Source organism: Uloborus diversus, chromosome 6, assembly GCF_026930045.1.
Source record: "Uloborus diversus isolate 005 chromosome 6, Udiv.v.3.1, whole genome shotgun sequence".
Lineage (NCBI taxonomy): Eukaryota > Metazoa > Arthropoda > Arachnida > Araneae > Uloboridae > Uloborus > Uloborus diversus.
This window is the reverse complement of record NC_072736.1, coordinates 66,666,940-66,687,465: the sequence shown is the minus strand read 5'-3', so window position 1 is coordinate 66,687,465 and position 20,526 is coordinate 66,666,940. Positions and strand designations below refer to the sequence as shown.

Genomic DNA, 20,526 nt, shown 5'->3' with positions numbered 1-20,526 from the left:
TCGCTGATATGAACTAACAACGTAAGGCTTTATACAACTTGTCCCCGAACGTTGAGGTTTAGATCGTACTACGTATATGTACTATGTATGTCTAAACAGGCCAGTATTAACAAAAGTCATTCTTAGCCTGAATACAAGACGCAAAAGTTTTTAGATGGCAAAATACTCTTTTTTCCTTTCTTATTTTTCTTTTTTATTTCTTTTTTAAAAATTTACATAAAATTCGTTTCAACGAGCTAATGTGTGCATCACATGACTTCCTTTTACACCAACTTAAGTTATTTCCCCATTATTGGCAATTTTAATGTGATTCAATAGTTAACTCTATAAATATCACCAACAGTAGCCAAATTGAAACCAGATTTTAAAAAAATAATAATAATTTTTCTTTTAAATCGCCAAATTTGTCGCCAAGTTGGCAACCAAAAGACTGGTGATACATCGCCAAGTGTCCGCTAAATTATAACAACTTGAGTTTGTATCGAAATTAACAATGATTTCCCACCAAAAAGAGGCAAAAGCCCCCTTTAAAAACACCCGATTGCAACCAAAAGGGGAGGTGCACAACTAGACCCCACTAGAAGTCTACGTACCAAATTTCAACTTTCTAGGATATACAATTGGTGGGTTATGCGACATACATACATACATACGGACGTCACGAGAAAACGGGTTGTAATTAACTCGGGGATTGTCAAAATGGATATCTCGGGAATCTATACGTTCTTAGGCACTTATCTACGTGTGGTCGGGTTGGAAAAAAAAAAAAAAAAAACTCAACATTCATTGAGGGGTGAGCAAAATGTAAATTAAGGCCAATTTTTGAGTGAATTTTTTTTCGCGAATACAATACTCCCTTTTTTGTAAAAGGAAGTAAAAGACAGCTAAAACATTACTAGAGAAGTTTAGTCCCTTTATAGAACCTACTCATCATATTTAGTACATACATATGACTGTGTAAGATCGAAATCTGGTAAATGTAGACATTAGCCGGTGAATATCAATATTTACATAGCAAAGACACCGGCTACCGAATATTTCCGATTAATTACTGGTGAAAGTCTACATTTTCCAATTTCGATCTTCCACTGTAACATTTATACGTACGCCACTGAAACATACGAAAGCGACAAAAATGTAAGCTTTATCGCAGTTGCACTAATTTCTTTGACGACCATACCAGCATTTTATCCAATATTGACTTACTGTTAGATAAAAGCCCCGCGTTACCTCGCCTTCTATTTAGCGGGAAAACAATTGAACTGAATTCAAGCATTAAAGGAAGAAAACGTTTCTGAAAAGGAAAACCGCATCTCTCACCAGGAAACCACACGATAGTGTAGTAATGAAAAAACATATACACACATGTATATGTATATATAAATAGCATTTGAAAGAGCATTGTAAACCATGTTACTGGACGCATAAATAATTTGTCCTCGTTATCCCCGTTACCGAAATATGAGGTCTTAAAGTCTAACGGAATTTTACCAAAAGTTTACAGGTTTAGTGAGTTTTAGTCAGAAATGAACGACATCTCTCACATGGTTTTCAATTTAAGCTCAGAGTTCCTCTGAAAACGATTGAAGGAAACTTCCTATTCAGACTGAACTTCTCCCACTCTATTATTTACCTGACTCTTTTCATCAAGAGCGGTTAAATTCAGGTATAAAACCGTTTCTGATAAGGCATCGTGACGTCGCATATGTTATCATTTGAAGCAACGCATTGATAAGAAAAGGTAAATTTATTCTGCGTAGCACCGCGAATAGACCAGGTACCTTGAAAGGGGCATGGAGTGGTGTATGTTTTTATTTGCTGTTTGTGTCTTGATTTCTGAATTTCAAGTGTCAGTTTCATCAAGAATCACCCTCAATGAAAATGGATACGAAGGCATTGTCATTGCCTTGCCACCGCAAGTCGGTGTCAAAGATCAAATTTCACTTGTGTCGAATTTAAAGGTAACCGATATTTAATTATGTTGACTAAAAATTAATTTTTTTTCCTATTAATGTAATTTTGCGGTAACAGAAGCATCAATTGTTACACAAAACACTCTACAATTGCTCTAAATCTTTACTAATAATAAAGATGAAAGCCTCTGTATATCTGTCCGGATCTCGGTCTGTCTGTCAGGATCTCTGTGACGCGCATAGCACCTAGACCGTTCGGCCGATTTTCATGAAATTTTGCACAGAATTAGTTTGTTGCATGGGGGTGTGCACCTTCCAGCAAGTTTTCGAAAATTCGATTTTGTTCTTTTTCTATTCCAATTTTAAGAACATTTTTCCGAGCAAAATTATCATAAGATGGACGAGTAAGTTACCAAGTTATCATAACGTGAAACCGTAATATGGGCAAGCCTATTGGCGAGAAATTCATCATACATTATTTGTAAATATACAGGTGAACCAAAAGACCTTTTAATTTTCTACTACGTTTAAAGCCTTGCGGGTGCCACTAGTATGTTATATTCTTGTTTCAGTTCATGAACTCTATGAAGAACATGGACTGTGCTTTTGTGTAATGCGGTTAAATTCTGAATATATTAACATAAGTAATATTAAAATACAGCGAAACCCGAATTTTACGTTTCTCAAGAGACTGGGTTAAAAAACGAGAAATACATAGAAAGAAAAATGCCTTGAATACAATGATTAATTTTTGGCGGTAATTTATTCATTCCTTCGCATCTATTGTTTCACAAAGATTTGTCAGTTTTCGACAGCTTTTGAGACAACTGTATGTAAAATTCGAGACTTAATAAAACAATTACACATTTTTTCTTTGTTGGAATCAGCCGCTTTATTGAATTAAAACTGTTTGAAACAAACATGATTCATATAAGCGGCGGTCACTGTGTGCTTTTTTTTCTGTAGTATACAATAACCACTTTGAAAATTACGGATTCTCTGTTACCTTGCTCGTGACGGGAGCAAATTTATTAGGATGACCTGTGCACTTAATGTGGATTGGGTCCTGACTTCAGTCTCTCTGAGAGAAGCAACATTTCATTTTGTAAAGGGGGGAGGGGAGCAAGAAAGAAGCAACAATTCATTTTCTTACGAAAATTTCATTTTTTACGAAATCTTAGGCTAACCAACTATAATTTGAGGGACTTCGAGCACACATTTAAAACTTATCTGTCTACAAACAGCGAAAATATAACATAAATCACAGACACAAAGTTAAAACTTATATGTTTTATAATATTCTGCTTTATTATTATTTTTTTAATGTTAACAATGTCTATAGTTACGGGATTTCGGAGGAAAAATAAACTCGTAAACTGCCTGTGCCATATAAAAATTTTAGAAACTTGCTTTGGAAATTATTAAAGTTTAACCTATGTCTAAAAAATGAATTATTTTCCTTTATTTTGTGAAAAATTGTAAAAAATATCGGATCGTTTTAAATTTGTAGAATTGAAGGAGGTTGTCTGCTACAGTGATCCTCAACTTGAGAAGCGTGCCCCCTAGGAGGGGGGAAGGGAGCAATTCAAGGGAAGAGTGAATGTATTTAAAAAATAAAATAAAAAATTGTAACCAACAAAAAATTGCTCTATTTCGAGGTCACATATAACCTGGGGCGTGCACAGAAAATCTTAGGGCCACCTTCAGGCTTGAGCCCGGGCCAAAAGGTTTTTGTTGCTGTTTTTGTCTACATATAGCTGAATCTAAAATTTCAGGAGTAACATTGATAGAGTCAACACATTAAGCAAGGGATTGAAAGTAGCCAGAGGTCATTACACAGTTGCAAACAAAAATTCACAACCCTTTTCAACGACAAAGAGTGACAGTCTTCTAATAGGTTTCGTGAAAGTGGCTGGTAGTACATCCTCACTTTTTCTAGATCCTAGATTACCTCAAATTTGATTCTTTGATTTCTTGTATTCCAATGACATGTTCAAAATAATTTTATGCGTAGAGGAAGTAGTTAAACAACGGGTTACCAGTTCCATTTTGATACCTGCTGATTTACTTATTCACTCAAAACGGATAATTTTAGCGTCATTTGCTTTAAAAACATTCGTGAAGATGATATAAGGGTTTAAACACAAAACATCAGTTTTAGTTGCCTATAATTATATAATCCGACAAAACCGCTTTTCAAAGGGTGTTTCAAATACGGGCTACTTGAGGGAAAATAATTTATATTATGAAAAATGAACAAAGAGCATGAATGTTTTATTCAAAAACTTGATTAAATAAAATCTCTGATATTTTATGAAAAATAAAAATCATTAACTTCATTTTTTACTTGCAGAACTCACAAATGTTCTAAAAATCCAGTTATGATGAAAGTCTTGGCACTCTTGCGACCACGATTGTTCTTTTTCTTTGCAATAGTAGGGATTGGACATATTAAATATGGACTAACTTGTTTGGACATTGAAACTTGATCACTTGGTAGTTCATTGCGGGTAATGAAATATCACAACTCTAAAAGAGGGCAGGCCTGTTTTGAACCACCATTCGTAGCTCGCTTTAGATCATCCAGTACTACAAGTTTATGGTGTACTAAACCATTACTAAGGATACACATATTTAAAAACAAGTGCCCTGCAAAAAATATCCATATAATCTACTATGTAACCTGTATGACCTGGAAATTACTTACTCTACTTAATAACTTAGAAAGATAGAAATTAGCTTGCACGAACTTCGAAAAGTTTCGAGTTCTTCATAGTTCTTCTTCTCAACAAAGCATGTGCGCCAACAGATAAGGTCCTTCGCTCACAACTCTTTTGCCATTTCCTGATGATTGATTCATTCGGTACCATTCTTGCGACTGCTCACAACCGTTCCCCCATTTTCAACAGGTAGTCCGTATTTAGACCATAGCCCGCTTTTGCACCACTTCCTCTACAAATTTTAAATTTTGTGTGATTTGTATTTTTATTGAACAACCATCTTCAATTTCAAATTCCCACTTTTCGGCTGTTCTACTTGTATTGACCTCATATGGTAGTTTTGGGGGGTGGGGAGAGTGACTCGGATGAATATTAAAGCGGGGGCAGAGCCAGAAAGGTTAAGAGCCCCTCATCTGACTGTTTCTTCTTACAGTCGTCTCACTGATGGACATCTGAGTTTCACTGCAATTGCGGTACGGATTCTCAGGGAAAAAATTACCAAAGACGTCCAAAAGCCAAGGGCACTAACGAATGTAAAATTATCATTTCGCAATTAATGTTACTTTGGAATTCAAAAAGTTTAATTTATTGTCTGAATAGAAACAACGCCGCCAAGATTCAAGGCACCTGCGCTAAAACTTGCTAATTTATACTACTCCGATTCCGAGCCGGTATCCCTCAAAGGACGGGAACTTAGTTTCTGACTAGGCTGACTGGGCCTTTCCGTGACACTGAACAGAAACGAGAAACATAATGGCAAAAGGTTAATTTAAAGTTTCTTTTAAGCTTGGCAAGGCACCGAAAGAGACATCTACCACACTCGTCACATCTCAATCCTCTATACTTCTTCCCATTCCCATGAAACAGCCTTTTTATTGGAAAAACATTTCTAAAAATCGTCATCAGATTTGATTACTTGACCGATGAATGCATTAATTTTCAGATTCTACTGGAACATTCGTCAAAGATATTAGCAAGTTCCACTAAAGACAGAGCTTCATTCCGAAGTGTTACTTTCTTGATCCCGCCGGAGTGGGGAACTTCGTGGTACGCTTCGTTCGAAGACAATTCAACAACCTTCGAAGAGGCAGGAGCAACGACTAGTAGAGAAACTGCTGATGTGTTTGTATTCTATTCCTTTACAAGTGAACATCCATACACTCTTCATCATGAAACGTGTACTCATCAAGGAGTCAGAATTTATATGTCTTCAAGATTTTTATTGGAAAAGACAATGCAAGAGATCAGTGAGTTTTTAATTAATTACAAAACTTTTGAATAGCCAGATGTATTTTTTTTCCTGTAAAAACCGTAGCCAACTTTTGTGTCTAGTTTAATATTTCGATTACTAAAAAAATTACAGCTCTCATAAAATAAGCCTAATTTTTTCATCACACAACTTAAAAAGCTATACCAAACCGTAGAAGAGGAGTGACTGCAAATCTAATGAACATGTATGGTATTCCAGTATCCTAACCCCTTTTATGATTCTTTTTTCGTCAAGACACAGCGTTTTCAATAGACACAGCATTAGATAGTTTACAAATAGTTTGGAATTATATCTCCATGGCATTATTACTGGCACAGCTGGTTTCAAATTAGTTACGCCTACAAGAAGCACGGATTATGCAACCTCTGACAATAAAATTTAGTGAATGCAGTTAAAACGGCCAAGCTGGCAGTTATTGCGAAAGAAAATGCACCTCCACTTCATCCCTTGGTGTTCAGTTGAGCGTCGTTTGTCTTTCATGTAAGACTTGCTGTACAAAGGGCTTGTTTAGTGCATTTGTTCTTAACTGAAAATAGGAATATGAATGAACAAACGGTTAATAAGAGACAGCTACCACACTCACCACATCTCAATCCTCCACACTTCTTCCCATTCCCATGACTCAAACTCGCTATGAAGGGAAAGAAACTTCCTGATATCCAACGAAGCAAGACGAAACTTTGGAAATCAATCCTTCTTGCAAAGTTTCCTGGACACGTATATCAGATCTTAGCTGTGCCATAGTTATGGAAGTTGACTACTTTGAAGGATAGTAAGGTAATGTCATAGAGGACTATTCACCGAACTTTATTGTCAAAGGTTGTACTTTTGGCTGAAACTCGGTTGCACATTACTAAATGCTAAGTGCCGCCATTCACGAGCGAGCCGAATGGAGCCAAGCCATTAGGAGTCAATCCATTTGGAATGGGATAAAATTGTGACCGCATTCACGACACGACCGCACCGCGCCAATGTTTGTTTACAATTTGAAAATCGTTATTCGGGCATCTGTTTTTGTAATTATTTGGATATCATTGGTGAAATAACGTCAATTTAATGATAGCTAGTCCTCAAATAGGTTTGTATACGTTTATCTCCTGACTTTAGCAGACAAATTTGTTCATTTATTTGTGTGAACGAGTCTTGATTTTTTATCTCCTATAAAGCCGATTCGTCCTTTAATTACTAATAAGAAATACACTAATATGAGGAGAAGCATTTATGTTTACTTGCATTTTAAGATTGCTCGCTGCAAACCTAGATTAGATTACCTTTTACTGAAATTCGCTAATCGTTCGCCAGAACGGTTAACGTTTCTCGAAATTTGCTATGCAAAACTGCCTTGTTTAACAGTCATTTGAAGGTAGAAAAATCTTATATTGCCGATTTTACGATAATTTATTTCATAGTTTTATAACAACCAACAATTATCATTAAGTGAGAAGCATTTTCTAAGTTCTTATCGTGTGCGCTAACTTCATAAAAAAATTCATCTCTTTCTTTTATTATCCATTTGAAAAACCTGACACAGAAATCCATGTTCACAGATTTTACAACTTAGTACAAACACAAGTTTACCGAATTTCAGCTAAATATATGCATTGAGCAGCGTCATTTTTAAAATCCGTACTTTGAAATATTGAAGACTTACCATCAAATGTAGTTGTAATAAATTTTATAAAATATTTGATTGAAAAACAACCACTCAAAAAGTTAATGCACGTTTATTTTTGAATTGGCAACTCGCTTCCTTAGAACTTTTCATAGTGTGCGGTGATAGCATCACAACATCATCCAATGTAGCAAGGCAAGGGCGTATTTAACCGGGAAGTCAAAATGGCCCTATATAACTTCTCCCAAAATTAATATAAAACCACTCACTCATTGTGAATAAGGCTTACTTAAATTTGGAAATTTCTCATAATATCTGACTTGAGCCCCTCCCAAAATAAATTTCTATATACGCTCCTGCGATGTAGTAAACTAAACATAGATGCTATATGCAATGTGCCGACCGCTTGGTTATGACAATGCAATTTCATCCTTTTCAATGTAATTTCTCTTTAGACTGGAATCGTCAATAACCAAGCTGGAGGCAGATGTCCTCTCATTGGAGCTAAGATGGATGTCACACTGCTACTGCATGTAGCCTGCTTTATTTGTCTAATTGGGGGGAAACTACTGTTTAATAAAAAATAAACCTTTTCGTTTCTTCTGCTCTTGAAAAAACACTTAAAAATTGGAAAGCATACTAGACAGACATCGAAACATAATTTGAAATTGCAATGCAGTAACATCTTGATTGTAACTCCAATTATGTTAGGCAACTTATTGAAATTAACTTCAAAAGAGACTGAACTTAAGGTATATGTATTTTTTAATGTTAAAGACTTACTATAACATCCTATAAACATTGATAAACAATAACAATTACGACGTAACTTGCAAAAAAATATTTTAGGTGTAGAATTCTTAAGACTTTGGTCAGAATTCAGGTATGGAATGTTTCCTGAGGGTGGTTTCGAGAATGATATCAAGTACCCATACAGATACACAGCACCAGGGGAAACTGAAAGTCAAGTCACTGGTTGCGCAGCACAAAGTTTTGAGTAAGTATTGCTGTTAATGGTTTGAGGCATCATTTGTGTGTAAAAATGAATAGCAAAATAAAGTGTCGAATAGATATAGCACACTCAATGCAGAGTCGCCAAGAGCCAAGGCCGGCCCTTCGTCAGCTTGGTCACAGAGCCCAATCTCCCCATAAAACAAATGAAATTTATAATACTCCGAATCGGTGGCAGGGCCTTAGTTTGAGACTGGGTTGACATGGCCTCTCGTCGGCCCGAATTCAAAGTTCAATGTGCATGGCTACAAAGTTGTACGGGAAGATAATTCGCAGTAAATCTTTTTCTTACTTCAATGTTACTGAATAGCAGAGAAATTTAATTTTTTTTTAAATCTGCGAAATGGCCTTATAAGTTGTGGAAGGAAAGTAGTTCGAAGGTGTACAAGTCATAGTGTTAACCTTATAACTAAAACCACCTGTTTGTTTCACCTATAAGCTACAAACCGGGGTAAACCGGATTTTTCCCATGAGTTTTTTGCTGGTAAAATCGTTCTTAAAGCTGTAATCTGACTAATAAGTTGATTTTTTTTTCATGCCGAAAAAAAGGTGAAGAGCAAATTTAATTTTATCTCGGTTTAGTTGATGAAAGTACGATTTTAATAGCTAATAGTAGTAAAAAACTGGTTAAACATGCTTAAAACCCAGTTTACATGGGGCAGATATCTACCCCAGTTTGTAATTCTAGGGTTGAGAATAAAACCTCTCTAGTACAAGTACGAAAAAACATGGTAGTTCAAGTCACAGCCACGCGATGAATCTGCTCGTAAAGAAAGGATTCCTTTGAGAGGAAAAAAAATCGTTCTATTAAAATGCAGAAAAGTCTGATATCACGGCCGTAGCCAGGATATTTTTTTGGTGAGCAACATGGTAGAGGCAAAGGTGGTTTCAGGACATGTAATCAAGTGGGAAAATAGCATTTAAAAATTATGTTTATTATGTTTTTTCAAAAATTAAACAACAATGTATTTAAAAAATTCGTATCAAAAGATTATTTCAATTAATTACTTCATTAATATTTGGTAACTAATTTATATTCCATCGGAATTATTTATTAGGGAGTTCACAAAATAAGAGGACTGTGTACGCTTTTACGGTCTATAACACTTGATGCAGTGTTTATTACATGTTTGCAATTACAAATGCATGCGTCGGGGGCTTTTAGAAGAACTTTCAGGCAAATAAGTGAAAATAGTCACATTTGAAAAGTAATCTACACGCACCACCTCAAAGAATAAATTAATATTCTTAAAGGCTTACTTTATTAAAATCTACAAAATTAAGCATGTAATCAAAAGTATGATAGGCTTAAAATGATAGTTTTGATCATGTAAATCTGTTACGTCTTTTGTTGAAGTGTATATCAAAGAATGTTTTTAAAATTTTATCCTTAACAAGAGTCATTAGCAATCAGTAATGGACCAAGGTGTGAAAAAATGAGAACTTTCTGAAATTAAAAAAAAAAATGTATGATGGTGTGGGGGGGGGGGGAGGGGAGCGAAAAGAAGAAGAGATCTGAATGAAAGAAGATTTGTATAGCAAGTTCAAGTGATAGTGAAGGAAGAATCGAAGGAAGAGGTTTTTGATTAGATTGCCTTCGTTTCTTTATTTTTTGGAGATAATTTAAAATTTCGGGGGAGGATTTGCCCCAAAGGTCCCTGACCTGTCTACGGCCCTGTCTGATATCGTCAGAAATCATTAACAAAAGTACAGATTGACAGTTAAAAATTCCTTATTAAAGAAAATAAAAGTAAAAATCGCTTTAAATTTCAGAAAGTCCGATTATACTCGTAGTAAAAACACATTAGCAGGAACACAGAAGAGTAGTAGATAAAAGATTAATTAAATGGATAAACAACAATTCAAAATCACTCTGTTGAACTTTCGGGAAGTTTGAAATGGCCAGAGCGCATTAATAGAAGCACTGAATAGTAGTTAAAGGACTAATGGGGGGGGGGGAGGAGAACGAAAAATCAAAATCATTCGGTTAAAACAGGGGTTCTCAAACTTTTTCGACCCGCGGCACCCTTTGTATATTTAGAATTTTCTCACGGCACTCCAGTCCATCTAAATTACTTAAGGTAATTGAAGAAAAAAAATGTTTAATACCAGAAAAAAAGATGCATGAAACCACATTTGATTACCTCATTACAAACAATTTCCTATTTCCTTCCACGGAGTAAATAGGTTTGAAAGGCCAATCGTCACATTCGGAGCAACTAATAATTTTCTTATTTTCTGTTTTTTACCACCCCTGCATATATGTGCAGCATACGCAGCACAGGATCATATCTTCTACCCGAAGCGTGATGTCTTTATAAGGGCACCAGCATGAAACTAAGAACATAGTCTTATTGACCGAATATGTACTTTTCTTGGTTATCAAATCACAGGAAAAAATGACGGTACAAAACAACACTTTTTTCTTTTTTTGAATACGTCAGCTACTTAAATTAGGCTTCAAGAACAATAAATAACTTTTTTACTTCCTTTTTCAAAAAAGGAAGTATTGTATTCGCAAAAAAAATTTCACTAAAAAATCGACCTTAATTTCCATTTTGCTCACCCCCCAATGAATGTTAAGTTGTTTTTTTCGACTCGACCATACGTTGATATTTGCCTAAGAACGTATAGACACGCGAAATATCCATTTTGACGATTCCCGAGTTAGTTACAGCGAGTATTCTCGTGACGTCTGTACGTACGTATGTGCGTATGTGCGGATGTGCGTATGTGCGTATGTATGTCGCATAACTCAAGAACGGTATGTCCTAGAAGTTGAAATTTGATACGCCAAGTTGGCGACAAATTTACATAGTTGTGCACCTCCCCTTTTGGTTACACTTGGGTGTTTCAAAGGGGATTTTTGCCCCCTTTTTGGGGGAAATCATTGTTAATTTCGATGTAAACTCGAATGGTGTTACAATTTGGCGGACACTTGGCGATATATCGTCAGTCTTTTGGTCGCCAAGTTTTGTCGTCAACTTGGCGACAAATTTGGCGATTTTTTTTCTTAATCTGGTTTTAGTTTGGCCACTGTTGAGGATATTTAGAGAGTAAACTATTGAATCACATTAAAATTGCCAATAATGGGAAAATGACATTAAATTGGAGTAAAAGGAAGTAATGTGAGGCACACATCAGCTCGTTCATACTGATAACCAACAGCGATTCATTTAGAAACAAAAAGTACAGTAAACTGCAATTTATCATCAGTTAATGTTTCCGATTACGGTAAAGTCGATCTAGCAAATTTTTATTATACTACATCAAACAATGAGGGAGTCACCTTATTGTCTATATGACCTTATTTTGCACACCCACCAAAGATATAGGTATATTGATACCATGGACACTTCGCGGCACCCTTCGCCTTTTTTTACGGCACCACAGGGTGCCGCGGTTCCCAGTTTGAGAACGCCTGGGTTACAATTTCGGTAAAGTTTAATATGCTGCCGTGCTAAGCACCAAAGTCGTGTCTGCACTTTTAATAAAACTGAGTTATTGTCACGAGGTGGTTTTTCATAACATATTTCCCCTTTACTATACAATGTTTTATGGTCATTTGTAAATGGGAAATATGTTCTGAAAATTCTGAAAAAGGAATCTGAATCAAATGGAGGCGTAAAAATACATGATGGTGAAAAGCATTTTTCGGAAAAAGCAGTTCATTTTGAGCATAGCTGCAGATACGACTTTTGTGCTTAGCACAGTCAGAGCTCATTAACGGGAACACTATATAGAAAACAATAGTGTTTTTTTTTTTTTTTTTGAGAAATTACGATTGCTTATTGTTCTCACTTGACCGTCCTTGATGTTGTGGTTCCTTTTTCAGCTTGAACCAGGGACCTCTGCAGCACCACCGCCCGTCGGCCTTTGCAGGCGTGCCTCCTCTGGTTCTGACCACTGTCCCCCGGAATCCGCTGGCGTGCATGTCCTACACATACGCGCGCGGGTGCCTTTACACACATACACGCTGACGCACACACACCCGCCTCAACACACAAACATTCACGCCTACCTGCATACACGCAGGTCTACGCACCCACCCAAGCCTAGCTTACACATGCACGCATGCACGCCTACACACACACACAAGCCTAGCCTACACATGCAAGCCTACACACACACACACACACACTCACACACATACACAACTATACATACGTAACCGCCCAGGAGGAGGGGCGGGCTTGAGGGGATAGAAGTCGTTTCTAGAAACAATAACTCCAATGAGTAAGGTCCTGCGAAAACTCTTGATTGCGATAAACATAATTTGAATTCAAAATTCAAATTAGTTTTTGAACTTTTTTTTTCCGAATTACACTACACGCTATATTATTAGTTACATACGCATAATAAAACTCGTCTTGAAAAGTCAGTGAAATTGTTTAAGTTGAAGAAATTTTATTCAGAAATCTCTTCATTTTATTGAAGAAATCAATAAATTAAATCGTCATTTAACTTTTATTTTCTGTATTTCATTTGTATAAAAGTGCGAAGCAATAGGATGTGTGGCAATTGGCACCCTTACTACATTTGAATTTTGTATCATTTTCACATTATTTCATGAGTATGCAAGTAGTACTGCATAGCACATCAGTATCTTAAAACGTAAAAACATAAAATATTCATTGATTCTCGTAAATTTATTGTTGGAATTGAAATTTAGTAATTTATTGCCTTTTCCTCCAGGATTCCGTTCGAATGTACAGAGAAAGCAAATTGTACAGAAGATGCATTTACTTCTTCTTTGATGGATCAACATTTATCAAGTTCGGTAAGGTGCTACCTGTGCATCTAAAAATTACAAAATGTGTGCCAAATTTCTCATTTTTATCAATGAAAAATCCAAGTGAGCTTCTTTTCCCCCCAAAATTCGTATGTCCTTCTAATTTAAATGCTTCACAATTTTCTCTTCTTCACAGTCAGAGTTAACTCTTTACTTTCAGTTTAGTTAATTTTCCTTCTTGGTCTTTTTAAATAATTTTTAATCCGGTGGAATTGAAGTAAGTGAGCGAGTAAAGTTACGCCTTTTCTCTTTCTAGTGACAGATTAATTTTGATGTATCTCGCTAAATACGTTTGCACGGGTGTGATATTTTAATGAATACATTTGCAATTTATTATCAGAGTTTTCGAATTCGGCTTTTAACTGTGATGTATACAAATGTAAGATGCCATCATGAATCATAACACAGTGCCGGGAAAAAAATCTTAACATTTGGTTGGCGATTAAAAACTTGACATGCAAACTTCTTGTCATGATTTTATTGGCATGTTCGCTAGTGATTTGGCTGAATACAGAATATTCGGCTACCAACCAAATGTAAATATATTTTTGCCGGCACTGTATACAGTATCGACTTTCTAAAAAAAAATTTTGTGCCTGAAAAATAATGATTTACATATGTTGTGGGCGGGGCCGCAGAGAGCCATTGCTGGCCCCTTGGCACGTATGTCACCGGGCCCCTCCCACTCCCCAAAATAAGAGAAAAAAAGAAAAGAAAAAGGGGAAAAGTAGAAAAAGAGGGGAAAAAGAAAAATGGGGGGGGGGGCTGCTTACTAGAACACAATTAACTCTATTTTAAGTGCCGCAACAATAAATACCAAATGAGTAAACTTTGTTCAATCTTTACGTTTTCTCTTGTTCGGAGTTTTCTCCCCCCTTTTTCTTCCTTTCTTTCTTTTTCCTTTCTTTTTTCTTTATTTTTTCTTTCCTTCTTTTCGTTCCTTCTTTTCTTTCTTTCTTTTTACTTGCTTTTACAAAAAAGGAAGTAGAATGTATTCGCGAAAAAATTTTCACTCAGAAATCGACCGTAATTTCCATTTTGCTCGCTCCGAATGAATATTGAGTTTTTTTTTTTAACCCGACTACATGTGGATAGATGCCTAATAACGTATAGGCACCCGAAGTATCCATTTTGATGATCCCCGAGTTGATTACAACGAGTTTTCTCATGACGTCTGTATGTACGTATGTATGTGCGTATGTGTGTATGCGTGTATGTGCGTATGTATTTCGCATAACTCAGAAATGGTATGTCCTAGAAAGTTGAAATTTGGTACGTAGACTCCAAGTGGGGTCTAGTTGTGCACCTTCTCTTTTGGTTGCATTCGAATGTTTCAAAGGGGTCTTTTACACCTTTTTGGGGTAGAATCATTGTTAATTTCAATGCAAACTCAATTGGTGTTATAATTTGGCAAACAATTAGCAATATATCGCCAAGCTTTCGGTCGCCAAGTTTGACGCCAACTTGGCGACAAATTCGGTGATCTGGTTTTAATTCGGCCATATTTAGAGAACTAACCATTGAATCACATTTAAACTTCCAATATTGGGAAAATTTATCTGTATAAAACGTTTCCTTTGCTTCGGTTCGCAACAAACTTGGGGTGAAAATATTTCAAGCGTTTCTTTACTTACCCCGAGGTACTATTATCTGTAAATTACAGTAAAAGGAAGTCATGTGATGCACACACACACACATCAGCTCGTTTTTCGTCAGTGTCACCGGCCCCCCAAGCCCCCCCTTAGTTTCCGACTAGGCTGACATGGCCTCTCGTCTTGTCTGGTTGTGGATGTGACCGTAAGGTCACGCCCCCCCCCCCCCCCCACCTTCGCAACACGTACAAATCATTTTTTTAAACTAACTTTTTAGAAAGTTGATACTTCATAATATTATGATACATTATGGTTCCTTACGTTGGGATAAAACATAATTAAAAGCCAAAGCTTAAAATTCCTGAAATCAAGTGCAAATATATGCATTAAAATGTCTCATTTGTGCAATCTGCTTTGTTGGAATATTCTTTTGAATTTTAAATTCAGTCCACTCATACGTTTTCTGGTTATCAACTGTATTTTTGAATTTTGTTTAATCAAATCATTGATAAATGACTAGATTTTTTTATTTGAATTCAGGCAACTTTTTTCTGCGAAGGTGAATTCAGTCTGGGTCCAGCACATAATCCTCATTCGCCTTCGAAACAGAATCTTTTGTGCAAAGAAGAAGGAACCTGGCATACTTTAATGAGAAGTCAAGATTTCGCGAAAGGAAAGTGAGCTCAAATTATTTCATTACAGGTTGAGCGTAAAAAGGGGGCGGGGGAGGAGAGCTATCTGCAAAGCGCTGTGCAAATCCCCAGAAATAACAGTAGTATAAAATCGCTGACTGATGTAATTAATAGTTAGAAAATGAAGAATGATGTTAAATTTGAACTAGTTCGATCCGCCTGTGTGGCATTCAAGCTTCCATGTGCCATTAAAGGGAGGATGTTAATGGCACTAGAGAACTTTGACGCCCTATTTCCCACCAGAAAGAGGCACCTGGACTACCACAACGTAAAATTGCCCTAATACAGTGAAGCACCGTTTATACGATTTTGAAGGGACTGTATGAAAAAAGCGTACAAATGAAAAAACGTATAATAGGTATAATTAATGTGTATTAGACTCTGTAGGGACCAATTTAAAAAAACGTATAATCGATAAAAACGTGTAAAAGAGAAACGGATAAACGGTACTTCACTGTATTTTGATTTAGCCGAGAGTGCCTGGAGCACTCTATGGCTCTTTATCTTGTCACAAAGTTATGCAGAATAGATGCTGACGATTTTCTTCTCGAAAATCCACCGACCGAGCATTTGGTTCGTTGGTTCCAAACCCGCGACAAAAGGCGTACGATGTCAACGCATAACCACAAAGTACCCAGCCGACAACTTTTTGAAAGTGAAATGTTATTAAAATAAAGATTCTGGCAAAAAAGGAACTGACGAAAACATGCGATAGTTTTTAAATAAATCACAAAATTTACAGAGCAAAATTTTAACACAAAGCATGATGTTTTTCTTGTTAACTCGTCGAACTAGATTGATGTAAAATATTTGATTGAAGTGTTGGGGCGGTCTGTCTATCAATCTTATATACATACTAGGAACTCGTCCGTCAGGGTATGACGAGTGAAAATTGCTTAGCTACATTTGAACGAAGAGATTGCCTGTTTGATGATATTTTGATCGTTGAAATTTTAACCTTAACTGCTGTGTTAACTCTAAACTCCGGTAAATAGCGTTTATTGTTGATCGCTTTTTCGTTTCTTCATTCTCCTAAAAGCATACTAAAACCTAGTAAAACAGTTAAGCTGCCAGATCCGGTTCCGCCTTGTCAAAATTAAGTATTTTAATGCGTGTCAAACATTGCCAAAAAAATATTATCAAATTATCATGCTGTGGAGCGAAATATCTTGTTTATGACGTCGGGAGCGTTACTCGATCAGTGAATTCGTTATTATATATACGATTAGGATAAAGCAGTAAGAAGCAAAGGGATATAAGTGAACATTTTCAAGTTTTGAGTAAAACGCGTTTAAAGATAAGGCCCTAAGTAGACTTTCATTGAAAAGTTTTTCTAAATCATGCTTTATCATATCAGCACGTACCAGGACCACCAGCTACTTGGGCTGGTTACCTCCAAATTTTTAATTTTAGTACTTACATCCCTTTGCTTCTCACTGTTTTATAAATAGATAGATAGATAGATAGATAGATGGAGAGATATTAGACATATCTATTACCAGGGTTCGACAAATAAAGGGTACCAAGTCCTCCGGAGGCTAAAAAAATACCTTGGTAACTAATTCTTCCAGTACGAGAATCTTTCAGAAGCCATGTTGCACTGAATTTTCCCAGGGATGCCCATCCCCCCTCAAGTTCAATGGCGCAAATCCCCCCCCTCCCAATTTTACCCAACCCTCTTTTCCTTTTTTATTTTTTAGCTCTCTCTCTCTCTTTTTTAAATATCTTTTTTATTCATTATTTTTTAAAATATTTTTTATTTATTTATTTATTTTGAATTAATATTATTATTACTATATTAGAAACGTCCTGTGCTACGTCAACTACATACACATTACCCCCGAGGGTCCCCTGTTCCTGTCACAACTACATACACACACATACTATTTAAATAAATGAGATAAAACATAAACAGAATGAAATAAAATAAATAATTTAAGTTAAAAATAGATCAATAAATAAATAAATGCCAAAAATAAATTTTAAAAATCCCCCCCCCTTTTTTTTTTTTGATGGCGCAGGTTGCGCCATAATCCCTTTTTGTGGGTACCCCTGGATTTTCCTATAAACTCTAAGATATAATTTGTCTGGAGCCGAAAATTTTTCCTGTGCCTAAGATTTTAAAATTTGGTCGATTTCTGTCTATTCGCAGCTTTTATTATTATTTTTTTTTAATTTTTTATAACGTATAACTTTTCAATTACATTTTACTTCTGAATGTATGATTTTGTTCTGAAAAATGGTTCTAGTATTATGATTTTTCACTGATTTTTTCTTACATTTTATTGCAGAAATCCAGCACTAAAGCATAGGCGAAATACGGAAATGAAATTTCAGTTTGTTCAAGAAGTGTCATCTCCAAAAGTTGTAGCTGTGATTGAGACATCTGCAAAAATGAACTTAGAGGTATAACCAACTCCTTATTCAAGTGGTATCCCTAAAAACTTATTTTTTATGTAATCTATGTAGTTTTGAGACATAACACAAAGCACACAAATAAGTAAAAGAATCGAAAATCGTTACATTCTCTGAATGTATGATTGTTTTTTTTTTTTTTTTTTTTTTACATTTCTGTGCTCTTTTATTATTATTATTATTTCGGCGTAGCAATTTAATCGGTGAGTGCAAACACTAGGTAGTCAAGAATTTCACATTTTTCAAGAGAGAGAAAAAACATCAATGCTTTTACAAATTTTCAAATAATCGAAAAATTTTTATCTCCTCTGTCATAACATGCATTTGTGTTTCTGTCATGCAAAAATTACATTGTTTCTTTTAAAATCGGGCTCAGAAAAATTTAAATTTCAATTTGGACTTACGCTGTTTTTGCACTCAACTTATTTTTAGACTTAGAGAAAAAAGTTATCATACATTCAAAGTTTATATTATTTGTTCATGATTTCATCAGAAATGAAGTAACGGTTGCTTTACTTTTATAACACAGGAATTTAAAAAGATACCAAGCTTAAAAATAATTCGAAAATTCTAATTCTAAATTTTGAAAATTCCTAATTTGTTTAAAAATTCTAATTTCTAAATTCAAAGAATTATCAAATTATCAAGCAATAGACCACTTTCAACCATACATCGTTATAAAGAATTATAAAAACATTGGAAATGAGGAATTTTAAAAACTTATTCAGGAATATTGGCTATTGTTCAGGAATATTGGCTAGTAACAACAATGGAAAGTTATTACAAAATTTGAGTAGCGGTAGCAAAATCTGTACCAAAAACGTCCTGTATGTTCGAAAGAGTGGCCCCGTATTTTTCGAACCTGAATGTCGTGGTTTTTGCACTTAACACTCATCTTGCTTTCTAGAACTTGTTTCCATAAAAAAACGAATTTTCGAATTTTTCTGACGGAAGTGGTTTTTGCTCTCACCGATTCAATTACTTAAGTAGTGTCATGCAAAATGAGGAATGAATTTTAAAATTGCGATACTAATATTCTTCTCATTTTAAATATTTACACCTTGTAGTTGAACCATGAGAAATACAAAAACAAGGGCGTCACGGGAGGGAGCTAGGTCACTGATCTTCAAAACTTTCCCTTTTCGGAAAATTTTGTCTGGCGATTCGGCAAAATTATCATCATTCGGCGAAATTTGGAGTTCCAAATTCGGCAAAATTATCATCATTCGGCGAAATTTGGAGCTCCATTCGGTGAAATTATCATCATTCGGTGGAATTTGGAGTTCCGTATTGGGCGAAATTATCATCATTGCGCGAAATTTGGAACTCCATTCGGTGAAATTATCACCATTCGGTGAAATTTGGAGCTCCATTCGGCGAAATTTAAAACTCCATTTGGCAAAATTATCATCATTCGGCGAAATTTGGAGCTCTATTCGGTGAAATTTGGAGTTCTATTCGGCAAATTGAGAATTTCCTCCCTCATAAAAATTTAAGTTCGAGGCGCCCCTGTACAAAAATTTAGAGGCTATAATCGATTGCAACAAATTTCTTCATATTTGACCGGCTGAAACTCTCTTTAGTCACTAATATTATAACTGATTACGTTAACATATTTTTTTGAGTCATCTGATAGCATAACTTAATTAATTCCTAACGGGTAAGGTACTTTTTTTATATATATATAACGTAAGTATTAAATGTAACTTCAACGTTACATTTTTTGCTTACTCTACATAGTTTAATAAATTCCAGAAGGAACATTTCCAAAGATTCTTGCATTTTCAGTAAGTTACCGCCCTGCCTTTTGCCTGCTTCAATCTTCGAGTTGAACCGAACTATTGCTTCGGTCACTCATCTGGTCTGTGCTAATTCTATATTAGCTACCAGTTTGTTTGGTACTCTTGGCTTACTTAAGAGGTTTTCCACCTCCAACTCAGTCACTTCCTAAGCCGGGCTGATGAGTGCTAATAAGCGGAAAACTGCAGTCCTCTGCTGGAGTGACTGAGCTGGCGATGTATTTCATGTATTTCTGCCTTAGCCCTGGCTATAGGGCGGTAACTTACCGAAAATACCTTTTGCCTTCAATCTTCGAGTTGAACCGAACCATTGCTTCGGTCACTCGTCTGGTCTGTGCTAATTTTATAATAGCTACCAGTTTGTTTGGCTCTCTTGGCTTTCTTAAAAGGTTTTCCACCTCCAACTCGATCACTTCCTAAGTCGTAGTGCTAATAAGCACGAAACTGCAGTCCTTGGCTGGAATGATTGAGCTGGCGGTGTATTTCATGTATTCTTGCATTATTTATGTGGATCGTTTCAAATCGCCTAATGCCATGTACCGTCATGTCTCAGATTTTGTCCTTTTTTTCCCCCGGTATGAGCGATTTATATGATTAACTCAAATTATTTTTTTTAGATATTTAATCTAAAATTAAAATTTGGAGATTTTTTGCAAAAATACGATTATTGATCACTTTTCAAAGTCACCTTTTCGGTATGAATTTAGAAA

At 35.7% G+C, this 20,526-nt stretch overlaps 1 protein-coding gene across 1 annotated transcript in view; it reads left to right on the top strand.

The window, feature by feature from the left end:
• Positions 1–1,793: 1,793 nt before the first annotated feature.
• The window catches only part of LOC129224793 (calcium-activated chloride channel regulator 2-like), a 50,029-nt gene continuing 31,296 nt past the window's right edge, over positions 1,794–20,526 (top strand). The window contains exons 1-6 of the mRNA XM_054859342.1: positions 1,794–1,961; positions 5,577–5,880; positions 8,365–8,512; positions 13,222–13,306; positions 15,451–15,587; positions 17,894–18,008. Of these exons, the coding sequence (XP_054715317.1) occupies positions 1,794–1,961; positions 5,577–5,880; positions 8,365–8,512; positions 13,222–13,306; positions 15,451–15,587; positions 17,894–18,008 (957 nt within the window). The remainder of the gene's footprint in view (positions 1,962–5,576; positions 5,881–8,364; positions 8,513–13,221; positions 13,307–15,450; positions 15,588–17,893; positions 18,009–20,526) is intronic.